The following is a 17,042-nucleotide window of genomic DNA, read 5'->3' on the forward strand; positions in this document are numbered from 1 at the left end:
CCTCGAGTGCAACACTACGGTCCATACATCAACCAGCGAATCACCATTCTAGATGCTCAAGGTGCATGAAATGAGACCACCTTTCGATATTTTTTTTCCAACAAGAATGGAGCCAGTCGGCAATGTCCCAGGATGTGGACTGTAGCTGTAGTGCAGTAGTGCTAGTAGTAGTGTAGTGTAGTGCTTGCACAGAACATATCTATTAGTCACTAAGTAGGGTTAGGGGTTAGGTGCTGGCGTTGGTGCAACAAGTTTAGCGTGGCCCTCACCTGGGCCTAATTTGAGCACTTGTGCTCGGACTGCTTCACTCCGACAATGGATACTGTAAAGACGACGTAGCTCGATGCGTCGGCATTTATTTCGATCCTCCTGAGCTTTGAAGGAGATCTATATTTATCCGGCATAGGAAGATGAGGAGAATAGATGTAATAAATTAAAAGCAATGCCGTCAAATCCCTTAGGTGCTATAAAACGATGGGTCTAACTGAACAATTGAATAAACTGAGGGCATTACGGCCTATGAAGGAGGCCGAGACTGCACCGCATTACTTTTCACCGATACAGTCTTGATTAAGCACCTATGGCAATTCGAGTATTCTACTGTTATTTCAACTGAACTCATTGCTTTAAGGGTGTCGATGCTCACCATTCACTCGCACTGAGACTGTGTTGAGAGATTTGTGAAGTAAAGAAGCGTCTTCTTTATGTTAGCACCAGTTCTTCAATGTATGCGATGTTCGTCTGTGGATGTGGAAGGAGGTGAAGCAGAAATGCTGATTGAATTTGTACCTAGTTAAGGCAGAGGCGAATGCATCGAGCTACGTTCAGTTTCCCTGCATATTGCATGTAGAAGCACTAATGAAGGACTGATGTCTGTCACATAGTCCATCTACATCGACAGCAACTGCACATAAGGTATTGGCAGTAGCGATGTTTCTACCAGCCATCAAATGGATCCACTTCATGCCTGTGACTGAGCCTCCGGTATTCGCCTCATTGATGGTGACGAGCAGGAGTGGCTCCACCCTAGTTGGGTGTATCAAAGGGTGCCTTCAAAAGCAGAGTGTGGCAATTGTGCTATTGGAATGCGCGGCTCTCCAAATCATATTTTCTTTGATGTTCTGGCCTGTTTGATTGTGGCGCCTCTCATTGTGCTCTCAGCTGTACCAATCACTTAAGGCCTTGTGGCAAGGAGTCGAAGTGAGTAATAATGCAGCATGCAAATGGATGCGATCTAACAGCCAGGTTATAAGGCATTTTCGTATGAGGAATACAAAGTAGGACAGGTTTTGTGCCTAAAAATGAATGAACGAATGACAATGATTCTGTTCCTTGTACCCAATTGATAAAGAATGCCACTATCTACGCTAGTTTTACCCCTAATTCTTAAAGTCATTTTCAGCAAAACGCTCATCCCGTGGCTCGCATCCAGTCAGGCTTGCTGGGTGGATAGCTGTCCAGTTCAGACACGATGACAAATTTGCAATGAAGGAGCGTGCGGATATGTTTAGGGTTGTACGGCACAACAACTACCACAGGCTACTAAACAAGCACCCTCGCATTGAGGTCGGCGGCATCATTTTCCCAAAAGTAGGTGAGGCTTCCTTTCGTCCATCCTCTTATTTCTTAATCGACTTTCATCCATTCTCGCATACCCTAAGCAAAGCAGAAAGCCATCTGTGCAAATTCCCCTTACACTGTGGTTGACGTGTTAAGATGTTGAGTGAATTGAGGGAACTGCATGAGTAGTGTGAAGATAAGTGAGACATAATGGGGGATTTCGACTTTGGAAATGAACAGACGAAAAGTCGTGAATTAAAGGGGGATTTTATTACCTTACCTGACCGACTTCAGCTGAGCCGAAATTTGCGGGGACCAAAGAGACAACATTGTTAAAGATATAACCAAACGCTTATCTTACCACTGTTTTTCAGCCAATTCTTAACAGCATTTTGCACAGCAGAATGAGAATTCTTTATGTGGCCCTAATTCAGTTCTGGGAATCAATTAAAGCACACGGAAATATTTTGGCAGTACATTTAAAATTTATTAGTTAACTTTTAGCGCAATCAAAAGCAGGCCAAGTGTAGGTAGCATTATTGAGGAGGGTCTACTCAGTACCATTTGAGGTCTCTCAGTTTCTTGTACTTGATCAAGTGCAAATGCAGAACAAATACCACAACTGTAAAATACACAGCCATCACAGGTTTTGTTAAATGCCTACTGTACATATTTCCCTAACTGGGCAACCGGGAGACTGGTGACGCCACTTCTTTCGATGCCACACCGACGATGCCTTAAATCCAAGACAATGAACATAAATGAAGTAAGTGGAACAAAAAAAAGCACAGAGGGCAAGTAGGTGAACTAGAGGGGGTGGAAACGCAGTAGAAATTCCTACATTAATACAAAACGAAATCATGTAATACCGGTGCATCAGTAAAATGGATTACTTCTACACATCCTAAAAGTGGAAGGAAAAATCTTTACGGGGCAATAAATATGCTCTGAATTTCATTAAATATTTTCTTTCATGTCATTTTAGCTGTTGGAAAAATAAGTATGAAGAGAGTACAGTTACAAACTGGTTTGTGAGGATTTTCATGGAAAAGTGGTAACAAAATATCCCACAACAGTCAAGTCTTTCTGAATGCTCCTATACATGTAAGGGCACGTAGTTGCACGCCTATTATTTTAAATCCACCCATCTCTTCATTCAGCCCTTCCGATCTGCTTCTAGGCAATCAAATTAACGAACGGGCTTTATGAATTCCAGACAATGCATTTTGGACACCGCAATGCAGGGACCACTGTCCAACACCTAATGCGAACTGCGCCAGTCAGATGGTCTACAAGTTACCGCATAAGATGCCTAGACAGCACTCCCGTCGTAGGAGGGACATTGGGAAGGGTAACATCATTTCACTCCATGTGGTTGGCTTTGCACTTTGATTCCTTACTGCCAAATGAGGAATTTGGATGAAGAGAAGAAGAAAACTGGCAGCTGCTACCCGACATCTCCCTCGAAAATATTCCAATTGAATTATTCCAACAGCCAGCTCGTACTGAATTCAGCCATTGGTGAGGTAGTCTTTCCAAATACGACTTCTCTCAATGGAGGAAGCAAACAATTTCACTTTACATCTGATGCGTAATGGCAGCGGTAGGGCAGGGCAGTCAGCGGTAGCAGGAAAACTGTAATGCAAGTTCCTAAAACGTTCTTAGAAAGTATTTATGCACTTCATCTGCATAAGCATATCAGACATGCTACTTTTAAAGAAAACAATGAGTCAAGTCGAGAAATTATTGCATGATGAGGTCTCTAAAACCATGTGTCTACTCACTTGGACCCATTCAAATGCACCCATTTGCATTTTCGATGACTCTACAAATTAACACGCCACTTGGACCATCCTCGAGGACCAGCCATTCTAACAATCAATTAGCGGAGAGGTCCTTCACTTCCCTTTCAGTGCACCACATTCGTCCCACCAGTTACCAGTCCATGTAGAATTTGACTACTTTGCACAACGACTTAAGCGATGTTTACACGAGTACGCAAGCTGCCGCACTAGTTGAAAAGCTCTTTTGTCACATTTTGCTATTTGCCGAAGAATAAATAAGGTCGAATCATACTGGCCAAACCACAGGATTGGGCTGAAGGGAGCTTCCAGTGCACGCAAAACTTTATGCATCAGCCTTGTTCTTGGTGAGCCTACCCACTACCGATCAGTTTGCAGGGACAATTCACTTGCATGAAGACACTGCCAATCAGGTGGAAATGTGGAACAAATGCCAAAATTAGGAGCAATTCTATAGCTTACGATGCGTCAAATTTCATCTGCGAGTATGCCGAGGTTCATGGCCGACTCACACGGTCCTACGCATGATGACACCTTGGATTACTTTGATTTATTATTGGCACAGAACTTTGGTTTTTGGAGAGTCAAACATTGCAGTATGCAATTCCCCATGTGCCATCTACATTCACACGCTCATTGACAAAACTGCCGAATGCCCCTTATATAGGGAAACGGAATACTAGCAATCACTTCTTACCTTCGTTTGTTCACTTGCCTCTGCTTCGTACGCATGCATGCAAGCACTTGGAACTCTACGGTGAGTTTCAACATGAATAAGTGTCTTTGCGTCGTCCACTGCCCTACACCCACTCTGGTAAATCATTCGCCTCTTATAAACTGATATTCTTTCTGTCCACCTATTCCATTATAACTAAAACAAGGCAGTGTCTGCGACAGGCCGCATTCTCCTCTCCTCGCCCCCAATGAGCATGAATGGAAGAAACGGAATAAATGCCTTTTGACATGGAGTGACCCACTCCGTAGGCTTTGCCAAAGCCTATTACGGCATTATCTACCACGTTCAGAAAGAACCATAAAGTGTAATGTGGTCGTTGGCGTGCTCTTTACAATCTGCGTTTTCTGATGCAAAGTCATAAATGCAAGAAGGATTGCGCTGTGGTGGTTGGGGATGGGTAAATGGATGGCAATGCGGGTTCACGAAGTCTAAAATGAATTTTATTGCACATAAATTGTAAAATACAAAATGTGTTACAATTCACAAAGGGATGAGTTTAGGGGTAAGCAAGCACTTCTAGAATTGTATAATACGGTGCAGTGAAGGGTAGAATGAAGGAAGGATGATTCAAAGAGCAAATCTCTCCATATTGCTTTTCATTGCTTTATGCTCATAAATCGAGTTTCCTCGTTGTCACAATAAGTTTGCTCACGTTCTCAAACTGTTTGCGCATTTGTTCGTAATCCTCCTTTGTGGCCTGCTTCTCCGTGTCCGTCCACTTTATCGCCTTCTCACACATCGCAAGTATATCTTGTCGATACGCCTCCGGTGTCGTCTGCTTTATCTCCTCACTCTCCAATTTCTTTTTTATGCTGTAGATATGGTCCACTAACAAATTCTTGGCTGCCATCCTGCTCCTCTCCTTCTCGTCTTTCTGCCTGAACTTCTTAGCATCAGCCAGCATTCGCTCTACCTCCTCGTCCGATAGGCGACCCTTGTAGTTGGTGATGGTGATGCTGTTCTGCTTTCCTGTCGACACTTCCATTGCCGACACATGCAGAATGCCATTTTCGTCAATTTTAAAGACCACCTTAACCTTAGTCTCCCCACGCGGTGCCAGAGGGAGACCTGACAGACGAAACTAACCCAACAAGTTGTTCCCACTCGCCATCGCGCGCTCACCCTCATATACCTTGACCGACGCAGTCTCTTGATTGTCTTCAACAGTGTAGTAAAAAGCTACCTGGTTTGTGGGAATTCGTGTGTTACGCTTTATCACCGTCGACATCACACCACCCCTTATCTCCACGCCCAGTGAGAGTGGCGTCACTTCCAGCAACATCAAATCCTCCGTCACTTGCGAAATGGTACCAGTTAGAATGGCCGCCAGCAACGTTGCACCGTACGCCACTGCCTCGTCTGGGTTGATGGACCTTTTTACTTCCCTACCATCAAAGAAGTCCTGCAACATCTTCTGAACCTTCGGAATGCGCGTCGATCCACCCACCAACACTATATCGTGGATGTCTGCCTTGTCCAACTTCGCATCACTCAATGTTGACTTTACCGCCTCCATCGTCCGATTGAAGAGGTCCGAGAACATCTGCTCAAATCGGGCCCGTGTGAGAGTCACAGTGGAATCGATGCCCTCAAACAACGCGGCAACTTCTATATCCGTGTGATCAGCTTCGCTTAACTCTCGCTTTGCCTTCTCACATGCCTCTCTCAGACGACTAACAGAATTCTTGTTAGTGGTTGGGTCCTTCCCTTGGTGCTTTTGCTTAAACACCTCCACACAGTGATCCACCAGTAGAGAATTGATGTCCTCACCTCCCAGGTGCGTGTCACCACCAACCGCCTTCACATCAAATTTCCCTTTCTCCGTGGACATGACGGACACGTCGAAGGTGCCACCACCCCAATCGAAGATGAGCACATTACGTTGCCTGTCGCTTCTCTTGTCCATACCGTATGCAATTGCAGCTGAGGTCGGCTCATTGATGAGCCGCAGCACTTTTAAACCAGCCAATTTTGCTGCGTCTATTGTTGCCTGTCGCTGACTGATGTTAAAGTAGGCAGGCACAGTGATTACCACACGTTTGATCTTCTTGTTCAGGTACGTCTCAGCCGTCTGCTTCATCTTCGACAGCACCATGGATGAGATCTCCTCCGTGACGAATCGCTTTGTTTCACCACAGTGCTGTACTTCGATCTTTGGTATCGCACCGCACTTTACAACCTTGAAGGGCCAGTGCTTCATGTCGCCCTGCACCGCCTTGTCGTCGAAACTGCGTCCAATTAGGCGCTTCACATTGAACACTGTATTGGTAGGGTTCATAACAGCGTAATTCTTCGCGGCTTCACCGATGAGGCGTTTTTTATCTATGAAGGCCACACAACTCGGCGTTAAACGAATGCCCTGATCGTTGGCTATGATATCCACCCTGCCACATTGGAACACACCGACACAGGAGAAGGCTGTTCCCAAGTCAATGCCAATAGCAGGGTGTGTTGTGCACAAATGCTAACGCACTGTGTCTAATAATGGTGATCACCACAACTGCTGCAACCCTTTATATCGACTGCAGTTTACCTTCCAACAACATAATTGCTGAGCAACATTTTCGAGGGTGCCTCTGTCACACCCGAATTGATTGGAGTCACTTAAAGGCAGATGATTCGCCTCTTGATTGGTCAAACAGACCCACTCATCTGAAATCCTTACGCCAGCAATCACCGCCGTCAAAGTGGAGCATATTGGAAACACCACACAAAATTCACAAGACATCACAATGGGACAGCAGAATGGTCCCATGCGTTCAAAAGGTAGCACGTTTTTTCTTTAAGTATTTTTATTTATACCTATAATTTTAACACTGAGGAAATTTGCCTTTTAGTATAATGCTAAACACTAATGATTCCGCAGGTAATGGATAAAAGTGATTTGTAAAGAAATGATTGCCTAGTTCTTTGAAATCCAGTGCATTTAGTTACTGAGTCTTCCAAGATCGGGTTTGCTTTCCGCTGCCACCAATGTAGCGTCCCGAGACTCCCTGAAGACGAAAGAAGACACAATACTCGGGCAGAATATATACATTCAGCACAGAGAAGGTGTCTGGGCTATTAGCATGGCCCAAAAGGCCAGCCCGCCCAGCGAGGTACAAGGGGGCTAGTTCGAAGTACAAAAGTGGCGCCTCACCAGAACCAAGGGATAAACCACTATCGTATTACACTAGTATGGTTTATTGCCGAGTCATTATTGACTTAAGGCACTGCACTAGTTCACCATTATATACTGTGAAAAGTGCTCTAGTTACGAAAACCAAGATTAATATTATACTAGTAAAATTCAACAAACAAAGTGAGGATTTTTTCCATAAAATTTACGTCTTGGCTATTTTGCTAAAGAACTAAATGCTTGTTAGTATAGACCTTCTCGTAGGCAGTCACTTTTTAGAAAGAAAAATTGTGTAACAATTTTATGCATTTTTCGAGTTCAAATTTTGTAATTTAAGGAGGTTTTGTCTTGTTTTAATTTGTCAGGGATCGCACGCTCTGCTTCTCCCGCCGAGGGACGGTTCACCTGGGCTGCTCGCGGAGGGGTTGCTTCACGGTTTATGGTAAGTGGGATTGCTGCTAACTTTTTTCACACCTTTGATTTTTTTGAACGTTGAATTAGAGTTTGTTCTTCTCCTCTCAAATCAAGTTCTGACCTGCAAGTAGCATGTCGATATTTTGAGTCAACGTGTGTATACGGTGTCATTGCTATATTTATCTACTTGTAACTTGTACATGCCTAACCGGTTTGACTTGTGAGATATGGTTAGAAGTTCTTGTTCATTTTTTGGTCCTTCCCAGACATATGTGTATTCTGTCTTTTCTTTAGTTCCCCTAGCAGAAGGTTACTTCTCGCGTACTGTGGCATTGCTGCTGTCTAAGTAGGTTTCAAGCTGAGGTCAGATCTTGATATTTGTAGGTTCTATTTAATGTACTTATCCACATATTCTAGTGAATGGTCTTGAGGAGAAGTGAAAGTAGCCTCAGTTGGCTCAAGCCTACTTATGCAGGTTGTGCTCTTCATCTTTGTGCTTTTATCGCCACCTTGTTGTATCATTGGGCGCTTTACTTTTTGAGTTGTGCATTTACATTAAGTTGCATAAAATTATCCATGACGATTACTTGCATCAAAAAGGGGATATTAGTGTGGTATAAGCAAATATCTTAGGCGATATTTGTGGGAATTGTTTTCCATTCTTAAGTATTAACTAGTAGACCCTACAGCATTGCAGGAATAGTAGTGCTTGAATGTGGTTTCAGTGGACTTTCCACTTACCCTAGTAGCGTCATTAATACTTGGTTTTTTATTCATCCCTTAAGTTTGATGCGCGATGTACGAAGGGAGAAGGGTGAATGTCGATCCATTTGGAGTCCCAGCCGCCACTGCCATTGCTGTCGTAGCAGACATTGCAGTGGCGAAGGTTGTTGTTGCGGACGATCGTAGTGAGTTTTCCTCACCTTACAGTGATTTTCATCATCACATTGCTTCGTTTTCCATTAGAATATGCTATCCTGTCACTTAAACGTTCACTCCGCAGTGATTTTTTTATTTGTGCCGAATTTTCACACTCTTAAACAGTATAGTTTACTTATGCTGCGGATTTGCTTAACCACGCAATTGGCTGAGATTGTGAACGCCCATCTAGGTAAGCAGTGATGCACGCCCAGCCTTCATATCTAACCCTCTGTGCCACAGGTTTGCCTGTTTTGAGGAGAGGAAATTTGGAAGTTCCCGAACTCGATTAAGACTTTTTTACTTCTTCACACGTTAATAAACCTGGGCTGATTTGTTGGCAAGTTTCTGCTTCCATATTTGTTGAACGGGCTTGAAATTTGCGTGATTTGGTTTTGTCTCTTCAATCATTTCCTAACACAATCACTGTCGGATTTTCAGCGAAGTGTCGACGACTACTATTCGGGAGTTGTATTGTTCTCCCCGGTCCATGGTCAACGTACATTACTTTTTACTGATTTTGAGTAGCCTTTCTTTAGGTGCGACAACTTGACGCTGTCATTTGCCATATTAAAATTTAGGACCCGTGCCACATATGTGACACCGGGAGGAAGAGGTCCAGCCTACAGCTTTTGTTGTGTAATCTACGTTCGGTTTTGTTGTTTCATGAAATTCATGAAGCCTATTGAATTTATCTACAAATGTCCAGTTCCTACCACCCAGAAAGGTGTTTTTCATCTGACCAGTTAGTTACTTTCCGTAACGTTCTGTGCGACACCAATGATTAGGTTATTTCTTGAACAACAGCATGAGGTATGTGAATGCTACAGCAACACTGAGTTGATGCATAGATTGCTTTCCCAGCCTCAATAGGGAGCGAAATCAAATTGTTTTTAGTGTGTTTGACTGCAGAGATGTGGTTGGATGATTTGTGTGAGATTCTGCATTGAGGAATTTTCTAAAATCTGCTGCATGTACTCTCTATCCTTGACAAATAAGTGTTGACTTAGCATGAATTTAAAAGGGGACGTTGGTACCTTTCCTCAACCTTTCACCTTGAGAGCAATTAAATTTAGTGCATCATACATGTGTGGCATATGTTCTTTTGGTTCTGGATAGTTGGTAGCCCCTAGTATAGAGCTTTGCATAGATGCAAGATGTTTCTGGTCGGTAGTGTAAGGGTTGTGGTGGTGGATTGTCCTCTTCGATTTTGACAGCCCACGTGCTTGCTTCATGTGTGATGCTACTCCTGGAGGTTTTGGAGGACCTCGAAGTTGTTTCTTATCAGTTGGTAAAATGTTAGTGCTAGTAACTACTTCTTTGGAAAATCTCCAAAGCGTCAGCTTCATATCTATATTTATGCAAAAGTGTGTTAGATAGGCTCTTGGTTGTATGGATCAAGGCAGCAAATAGGTAATTTTTCGCTTACTTCATCCTCGAAACCGTTGTCAATTAATCTTGCCCCACATGAACGATGTTGTGTTGTCTGCGTAATGTGACCTGATTACCTTGTGGTGAGTGAAGCCATCATATGGATTTGCGTTGTTTACGGTGGGTGCTAAATACATCTACTCATGTGGTTTTAAGGGTTCCGGTCTGGGCGAATTTCTGTTATTAAGATGAGTAATAACTGTCGCCTCTGCTCCAACGTGCCATCTGTTGCCTGCAAATTATTTGTTTTACAACAGTCGTCACTGCTAATATATTAACTTGAGCTCCAATGAGGTGAGGGCAGTTTTATGTAAGTCATTTTGGAAATGTGACGTCTGGCAGAAATGTAGCAATACGATCCCGGTTTTATTGTCTGTCTATTGTTCGGCTCGTCTTGAATACCAATCGGGTGGGCGTCTATTATTTGAATCTATGGCAAGTCAAAGGAAAGATTGGTAATGATTTGAAGTCTCCAGAATTGTTCTTTTATCTGCCAACGTCTTAAACAGGAGCTAGTCCATGTTTAGTGATCTACTTGACTAAATTTGGTTATTGGAAGTGTGAATGTTTACTTTTCCACATGTTGATGATGTGTGAGATGCAATGTAGGTCCTTTGTTTGCCTTAACTTCAGTGCTTTGTACTTGTTTCCAGTTTGATTGTGTGCTCCATAACGTATCTTGTCTCATGGAGGTAGGGTGTCTTGAGAGAATGGTTGTACCTCTTTTGCATAAATTGTAGGTCTTTAGGCCGTTTGAGCTATGCGTGGGGTGTGTCGTGAATTAGCTCCCCGTCCACTTGCTTCTGCTGTCCTCCACTGCGAACTACTTATTTGGGTTCTTAGCCCCTGGTACCGATTATTCACTTGTAGGTTAATAGATAAGTTAGCTAGTCTTTTTCTTTAGTGCATTCGTCGGATGTTTGCATACAAAGTGGTCCACTTGACCTCACTAGGGGTACCTACATGAGTGACCGGTGTGGATGTCGACCAATGCGAATGTAATATAAGATGTGCTGCCTCCTGCTATAGTAACCAGTATTAGCAACAATGATGCCATGAGTAAGTGGTGGGGCCTCATTTTGTACTGTGTACATGAAATCTCCATGAATTCAACTGATGCTGCTAATCAAGATGGCAGGTAACGACGGCATCAAATCCGATTCCGTGAATGTCTACTGCAAGCGTAGCACGGCAATGGGAGACGTAACCTTGCACCAGCGCGTCATTTAAAAAATTTCATCGTCATGATGACGATCACTAAAGGCAAACCGTTATTGGCGATTGTGGGAGTGGTGGTTTTTTACCCTACAGGAGGCACATTTATGCATGTGAGCATACAGTTTACGAGATCGAGGTGCAAACTAACCTTTGGTGGAGCTGCGCATGAGACACCATCTTATGTGCGAAGGGTTAGCATAGTGCATTCACTTTTGGATGCGAGAATTCTTGATTTGTGAAAAGCTACCACAGATGTTGCATTGGAATGGTGCAGGCGCACTGACAGGTCTTCTCGTATTTCAGGCTTCTAGGTGGGAGGATACGTGGCTGGGTGTAGAAAGGGGGAAGATTTTATTTTCCACCTCTTGTTACACTTAATTGCCTACTTCCAGCGTTGTTCCCTTGGCACGATTTTGTTACCTGAGCTTGTGCGTCACATATACGTAAAGTCTTCGTTTGGGAAGAAGTAAAGTAGGTCGAATGGGAGGAAATGCGCCAATGGTCATTGCACGTCGTAACAGTAGAACAGAGTGGTTGATGACTGGTTTTTTTTTCTGTTATTGCAATCATTTGATGGTTGACGGAGGCCATGTGGATGAAACTATTGGGTTGATACTTTGTACGCAGTTGCAGTGACGGGGTACGATAATAGGATCTCTCTTCGGCACGTTTTTGGTGATATTGGGCGTTGGATTGTTGGTCTGCTTTTGTTGTCCCCCATGTGGTCGCAAGCAATCACCATCGGCAGTTGACGAGGTACACGGCATTCTGTCGCCACCGCTTTCACTACCGCCGAATTTAGCTACCGTGGGGGTCTACGTGCCCGTATGAAAGCCTTGATTGTCGTCTCCAGCGTTCAGTGTAGTCGCTTTTAATTTTTCTACAACAAATCGCAAGCCAGAATCGATGACGTGGTGAATTTGCGCCTTTGAACACTGTGTGGAGGTTATGGTACATTTTGTAGGCTTGAAGCACGAAGCACTGGAATGATCATTCTTTTTCTTCTGGCAGCGCAAGACTGCCTATATCACTCATCCTCTCCATTCTTGTTCACTAGCTCTCCCTTTTCAAGCTTTGATGATGTCTCGACAATTTTGTGTCACTATGTAATTTTTTTGGTTGGTACATTATAATTTTGTGTACATTTATTAACGTGTATTCAAAAGGCAAAGAAGTGTGTAAAGTTGAGTGGACTCGTGGGGAGAAATATGCATTTCCTTGTTGATCAGAGTGAACAGAGTATGTGAGCCGGTGACACTTGTTGGATGAGGTATTATCATCTGTGGTATCGGTGAGTGGAACATTCGGGTTCGAAACCCTTTGAACGCAGAGGAACTCTCTGGCATAAGTAAATGCAAGATCTGAAAGATGGTTATCATAGACGGCTCAATTAAGGCACCGGTTTGCGAGCAATCTGATAAGTGTTGCGATGGTGCTTTTGTGTTGCTGCAAGTGTGGTGGGAAGCCATGGTGGCGGCAACGTGTGAGGTATAGCGAAGTAGGGTAGTGCGGAGCGATGTCTTTCTCCCACTGGTGCTTGCATGTACCGTCACCTGGTCTCCTTCCCCTCTTACTTTATTTCGTTTATTCCCTTGTTTTCTGTGCGTGTGATTTTGCTGACCTTTAGTTCCGTCACGTTTGTTCGCCTCAACTCCGTCTACTATATCTGCTAAATACAAATGCTTTTGCTTTGGAGTTTTGTTATCCAATTGTCATTATTTTTATTATTTTCTTCATAATTCTAGCACATTAACGCCCTTTAAGCTTTGTTGTTTCTTCCCGCAATCCTTCCTTACTGCATTGCTTTTTGCGCAGGGTAAATCCTTGTCGACAAGTGCTCTGTGGGAGGTGGGAGCAACTATGTACAGTTTCGTTTCTTTCCTTTCTTCATTGCTAAAATAATGGGCTTTGGAATTTATGTTGCTTTCTTTGGGTGTATGTGCAATGCATTTCTCGTGTACGTCATGGCGACAATGGCTTGGATGGAGAGGAAGGGGAATGTGTGGGCTTTTTTTTTCACCCTACTAGTGCTTCATGTCTTGGAATTGTATCCTCTGGTATTGTTCTGCGTTACTTTCGCAAGACATTGTCTACTTATGGCAGTGCTGGATTAGTAAGGAGGAGGTCGTATAAAGTGGAACCTTGACGACAAATGGTGTGCGGGATTTAGAACAAGAGGATTGCTTCGTTCTTTTCTTTACCTGTTCAATTTCGGAACCGATGGGCATTAAAACCTTTGCTTCTTTACCGTAGGTCTTGTGTGAGACAGCTATTATGATGCTGTGTCGCTTTTCATATTGTGCAAATTTGGCAGGCTTTCTGTGAATTCTTTCCTACTTCTCCTGCTCAAACATTTGTATTTTCTTATTCGTCCACTCGCTTTTTCGCTTGGTAGAGCACAAGGCCCACGAATCGCACCTCCCTTCACGCCTTCTCTCGCATTGTGAGCAAGTACGCTAGAGTTAGTGCTTGGCCTCATCAGTGCCTTACGGAGCTGTCTTTGCCTCCGTGAAGTTGCCCTCGACTGTTTTGCTGTCCCCTTTCCGTTTGCTGCTTTTTTTCGAGGGTTTTGTAAATCCTCCTTTGTGAGGGCGCATTCCTAAATATCACCTGCGGCACTTTCCAGTCATTGCAGTTTTTTTAATTTGTCTGCCTAAGCATCTGGGAGCATAATCTTTTATTGCTTTGATTTGCTGGGAGGCATTACTTGTTAGGGCATTCAGGTTTAAATTCGTGCCATGTTTGGTTTTCACGCCTTTCATAAATTTATCAAAATCCTTGTTGGTAGAAAATCATTTTTTGCAGATAGGTAGATTTAAACACGAAAAGTTTTGCCTCGATTCGTTGGTAATTCCTATCATTCGTCTAAATTAATAAGTAGAATTTGGTTTCAAGAAAGTCCTTGCTAAATTTCTTTAACAGGAGAAACTGCTTTGCTGTAAAATCAATCGCATGCTAAACGTGCTTTGTAGGCACTGCCACCTTTCACCAAACCAACGTCTCGCAGTGGCTTAAGAATTGCCGTGATGTGTTGTAGCTGTATAAAAGTGGTGCTGGTGGCTTTGTTGAAATACCTTGCCTTCATCGTTTTTGCAGGTGTGTGCGCAGCCACACTTAACGTGGCGTTGAACTACAAGGAGCCAGAGACCGGTGCTGTCCACCCCATTCGTCAGCTAGTGGACTCTGTGGAGATAGACAGCGACCCTCTGTGGAATGAGTACCTGGCACACGGCACAGGTCAAATCAAGCAGCCTTACCTCGTCTGTATCAACTTACGATTCACTTCCTAGAGGTTGCAATGAGCGTGAACAAGATTTTATTTCTCAATGTCAACATGGTAAATACTACCGAAAATAAATTTGCCAAAATCAATCAATGTTGTCTTCACAATTATTGGAGGTGGATTCCACCTCGTTCAAGGATGCTCTGTTAGCAAATTCTCACGTACCCATATGGCGATGCACTCATTCCCCTGGATCTGTAAAACGACAGGAACTGTCGTTAGTTGCAATTGCGTAGATGTAATGACAGGTGGAGTTGTCTAATTTATTGGACAATAAAAGAACTTCTTGTAGTTTCTATCTGGTGGAACTGGTAGGAACCTGTAGAGCGCGTCCAAGTGCCCACTGAGTGTGTGTGCGTCGCTCACTGCTGAAGGCCCTGACATTAGGAAATGGCATTTAAGCCCAGTGGCTGTATTCCGGGTGTACGCACTTCGCAAAGTGGATTCAACTGCCATAAATTTTGCACCGCAGTGTTACACAGTAATGCCTCGATGAAACGACCTGAGCAGACGGTTGGGTTTTGACGGACCGGTGGTAAATATCCCGCAGTTAGGCAAAGGTAAGAATATAAAGGCACAGGGAGACGACTACTTACTACACTGCAATGTGTAGGCGCAACAGATTCGTTTTTACATCAGCATCGAATTTGTTGCACTCAAAAGCAAGCCTGTTTTTACGTAATGATAGAAATTGTCATTATAATAGAGAGGAATTAATGACACTGGCTCAACTTGTCAAATTTTCCTAGAGCATTTATGTATGGAATTTAGACTAGCTGCAAATTAAAAGCTCCTCCACTAGAAGTGTGGAATAATTTCAATTATAAATTGTTGAAGGTAGGTATTCAATGTGCATATTTATGCATGAGTATAAAGCAGTTAAAGCAGCTGCCATTTTGCTTGAAAAAGCAGAAAAAATTTCTAATATTTAGATTTTGTGTGATGCCTGCATTTGTATGCTGTCAGAGCATAAGAAAGAGTGATTAAAATCAGCAGATGCAGTCCACCACATTTTAAATGCGCGGGATTAGGAAGAATTTATGCAGGTCTAGACAAAATCAAAACCAACTGATATAGCATTGCCGATTAATTCTTCGCAGATTGCTGTTTTCCATGTTATTACCACTAAATATTCACTACGTTGCATGCTGAATGACGCTGTCACACGTTTGATGTGGCGAAGTCTAAATTATCAGAATTATTCGATGTTAATTGAAAACTTTAAATTGAATAAGACAAAATCTGCAAATAAACTAAATGAAAGCTTAGGCCAGATTTAACTAAAATTACTTCGATATTTTGGTGCTCCTGCTTGTTTTTTAACAAACGCTATTTGGGTGTATTATAAAATGCCAATACGAATTGTGCCACGGCTAAGCAAAATAAGGATTTGCAAACGCCCTTATGTGTTTCTGTATTTTTCGAGTGATGATGCTTGCAGCATATTTTCCTTAAGGCCCAGGGTTGCTGCAAACTGCACTCCCACATACCGCCATCTTTTTGAGACAGTGTAAAGGGATGGGTCTGGGTTCTGTCGAGGTTTCAAAAAGGGTAATAAGACATTGAATACGAAAAACCAAGTCCTTGATGCTGGTTCACTCCAATTAACTCAATTCTATTCTCTTACCGTCTGTTACATTGCTAAATAAAGTGTAATACGATAGTGGTTTATCCCTCGGTTCTGGTGAGGCGCCACTTTTGTACTTTGAACTAGCCCTCTTGTACCTCTCTGAGTGGGCTGGCCTTTCGGGCCATGCCATTAGCCCGGACACCTCCGCGCTGAATATATTCATCCCGAGTACTTTGTCTTCTTTCGACTTTAGGGAGTCTCAGGACGCTACATCAGTGGCAGCGGAAAGCGAACCCGATCTTAAAAGACATGCACCCTTATTTTCCACTTCTGTGTGATAAACCTCAGTGGAGCGGAAGAAGCACATATGCTACGGATGGGAGAATGGTGGTGATCCCGAATAGAAGGATTGAAGTTGACGTCCACCTTCGGCATCCATCCCGGTCCCGTGTTCTGCAGAAAAGCTATTAACAACTGAAGCGACACCAGCCGTGAACCATCTGGAAGTTTCGTTACAGACTTTCCCCCCCTTCCCCCTATGGACCTGTATTAAATCATGTCCTTCCTCACACCAATCTACTTTCAGGTCAGTGCTCCTACATCCATCTATGGACACGCATGATGGCCAGCGCAATTTCCCCGTCCTGAATCATGTTCCTAAACCAGACGAAACTCCAGATCTAGTTAAGCTGCCAAGAGCGATCAGTGACGTTGAGGTCAAGTATCTCCTCAATTGCGCGCTAATTTGGTGACTGGCACAACTACGTTGTGACGGCTGATGCGGGAGGTTGACCTGTGGGAGCGCCAGGGACGACGGTGAAAAGAGGACGGAGGCTATGTAATGCGATAGTAGTTTGCCCCTCGGTATTGTTGGGGCGCCACATTTGTACTTGGAATTAGCCCCCTTGTACCTTGCTGAGTGTGCTGGCCTTTTGGGCCATGCCAATAGCCCAGACACCTCTGTGCTGAATATATATTCTGCCCGAGTATTG

The 17,042-nt window shown here is 43.5% G+C and overlaps 2 protein-coding genes across 2 annotated transcripts; one reads left to right on the plus strand and one right to left on the minus strand. All coding sequences in view use genetic code 11, as the record gives it.

The window, feature by feature from the left end:
* Positions 1-219: 219 nt before the first annotated feature.
* On the minus strand, positions 220-6,794 carry EGR_08970 (Heat shock cognate protein; the record flags this gene model as incomplete). Its single annotated transcript, XM_024498219.1, has 4 exons — positions 220-387; positions 4,751-5,166; positions 5,203-6,516; positions 6,764-6,794. The coding sequence occupies 4 exons, from the start codon at positions 6,792-6,794 to the stop codon at positions 220-222; spliced, it is 1,929 nt and encodes a 642-aa protein (XP_024347361.1).
* Positions 6,795-8,426: 1,632 nt separating this feature from the next.
* On the plus strand, positions 8,427-14,487 carry EGR_08971 (hypothetical protein; the record flags this gene model as incomplete). The annotated part of the gene is made up of 2 exons (XM_024498220.1): positions 8,427-8,538; positions 14,294-14,487. 2 exons carry the CDS (start codon positions 8,427-8,429, stop codon positions 14,485-14,487), a joined length of 306 nt encoding a protein of 101 aa, XP_024347362.1.
* Between the last annotated feature and the right edge of the window lie 2,555 nt (positions 14,488-17,042).

The sequence above is a fragment of the Echinococcus granulosus genome, assembly GCF_000524195.1.
Source record: "Echinococcus granulosus chromosome Unknown EG_S00126, whole genome shotgun sequence".
Taxonomy (NCBI): Eukaryota; Metazoa; Platyhelminthes; class Cestoda; order Cyclophyllidea; family Taeniidae; genus Echinococcus; species Echinococcus granulosus.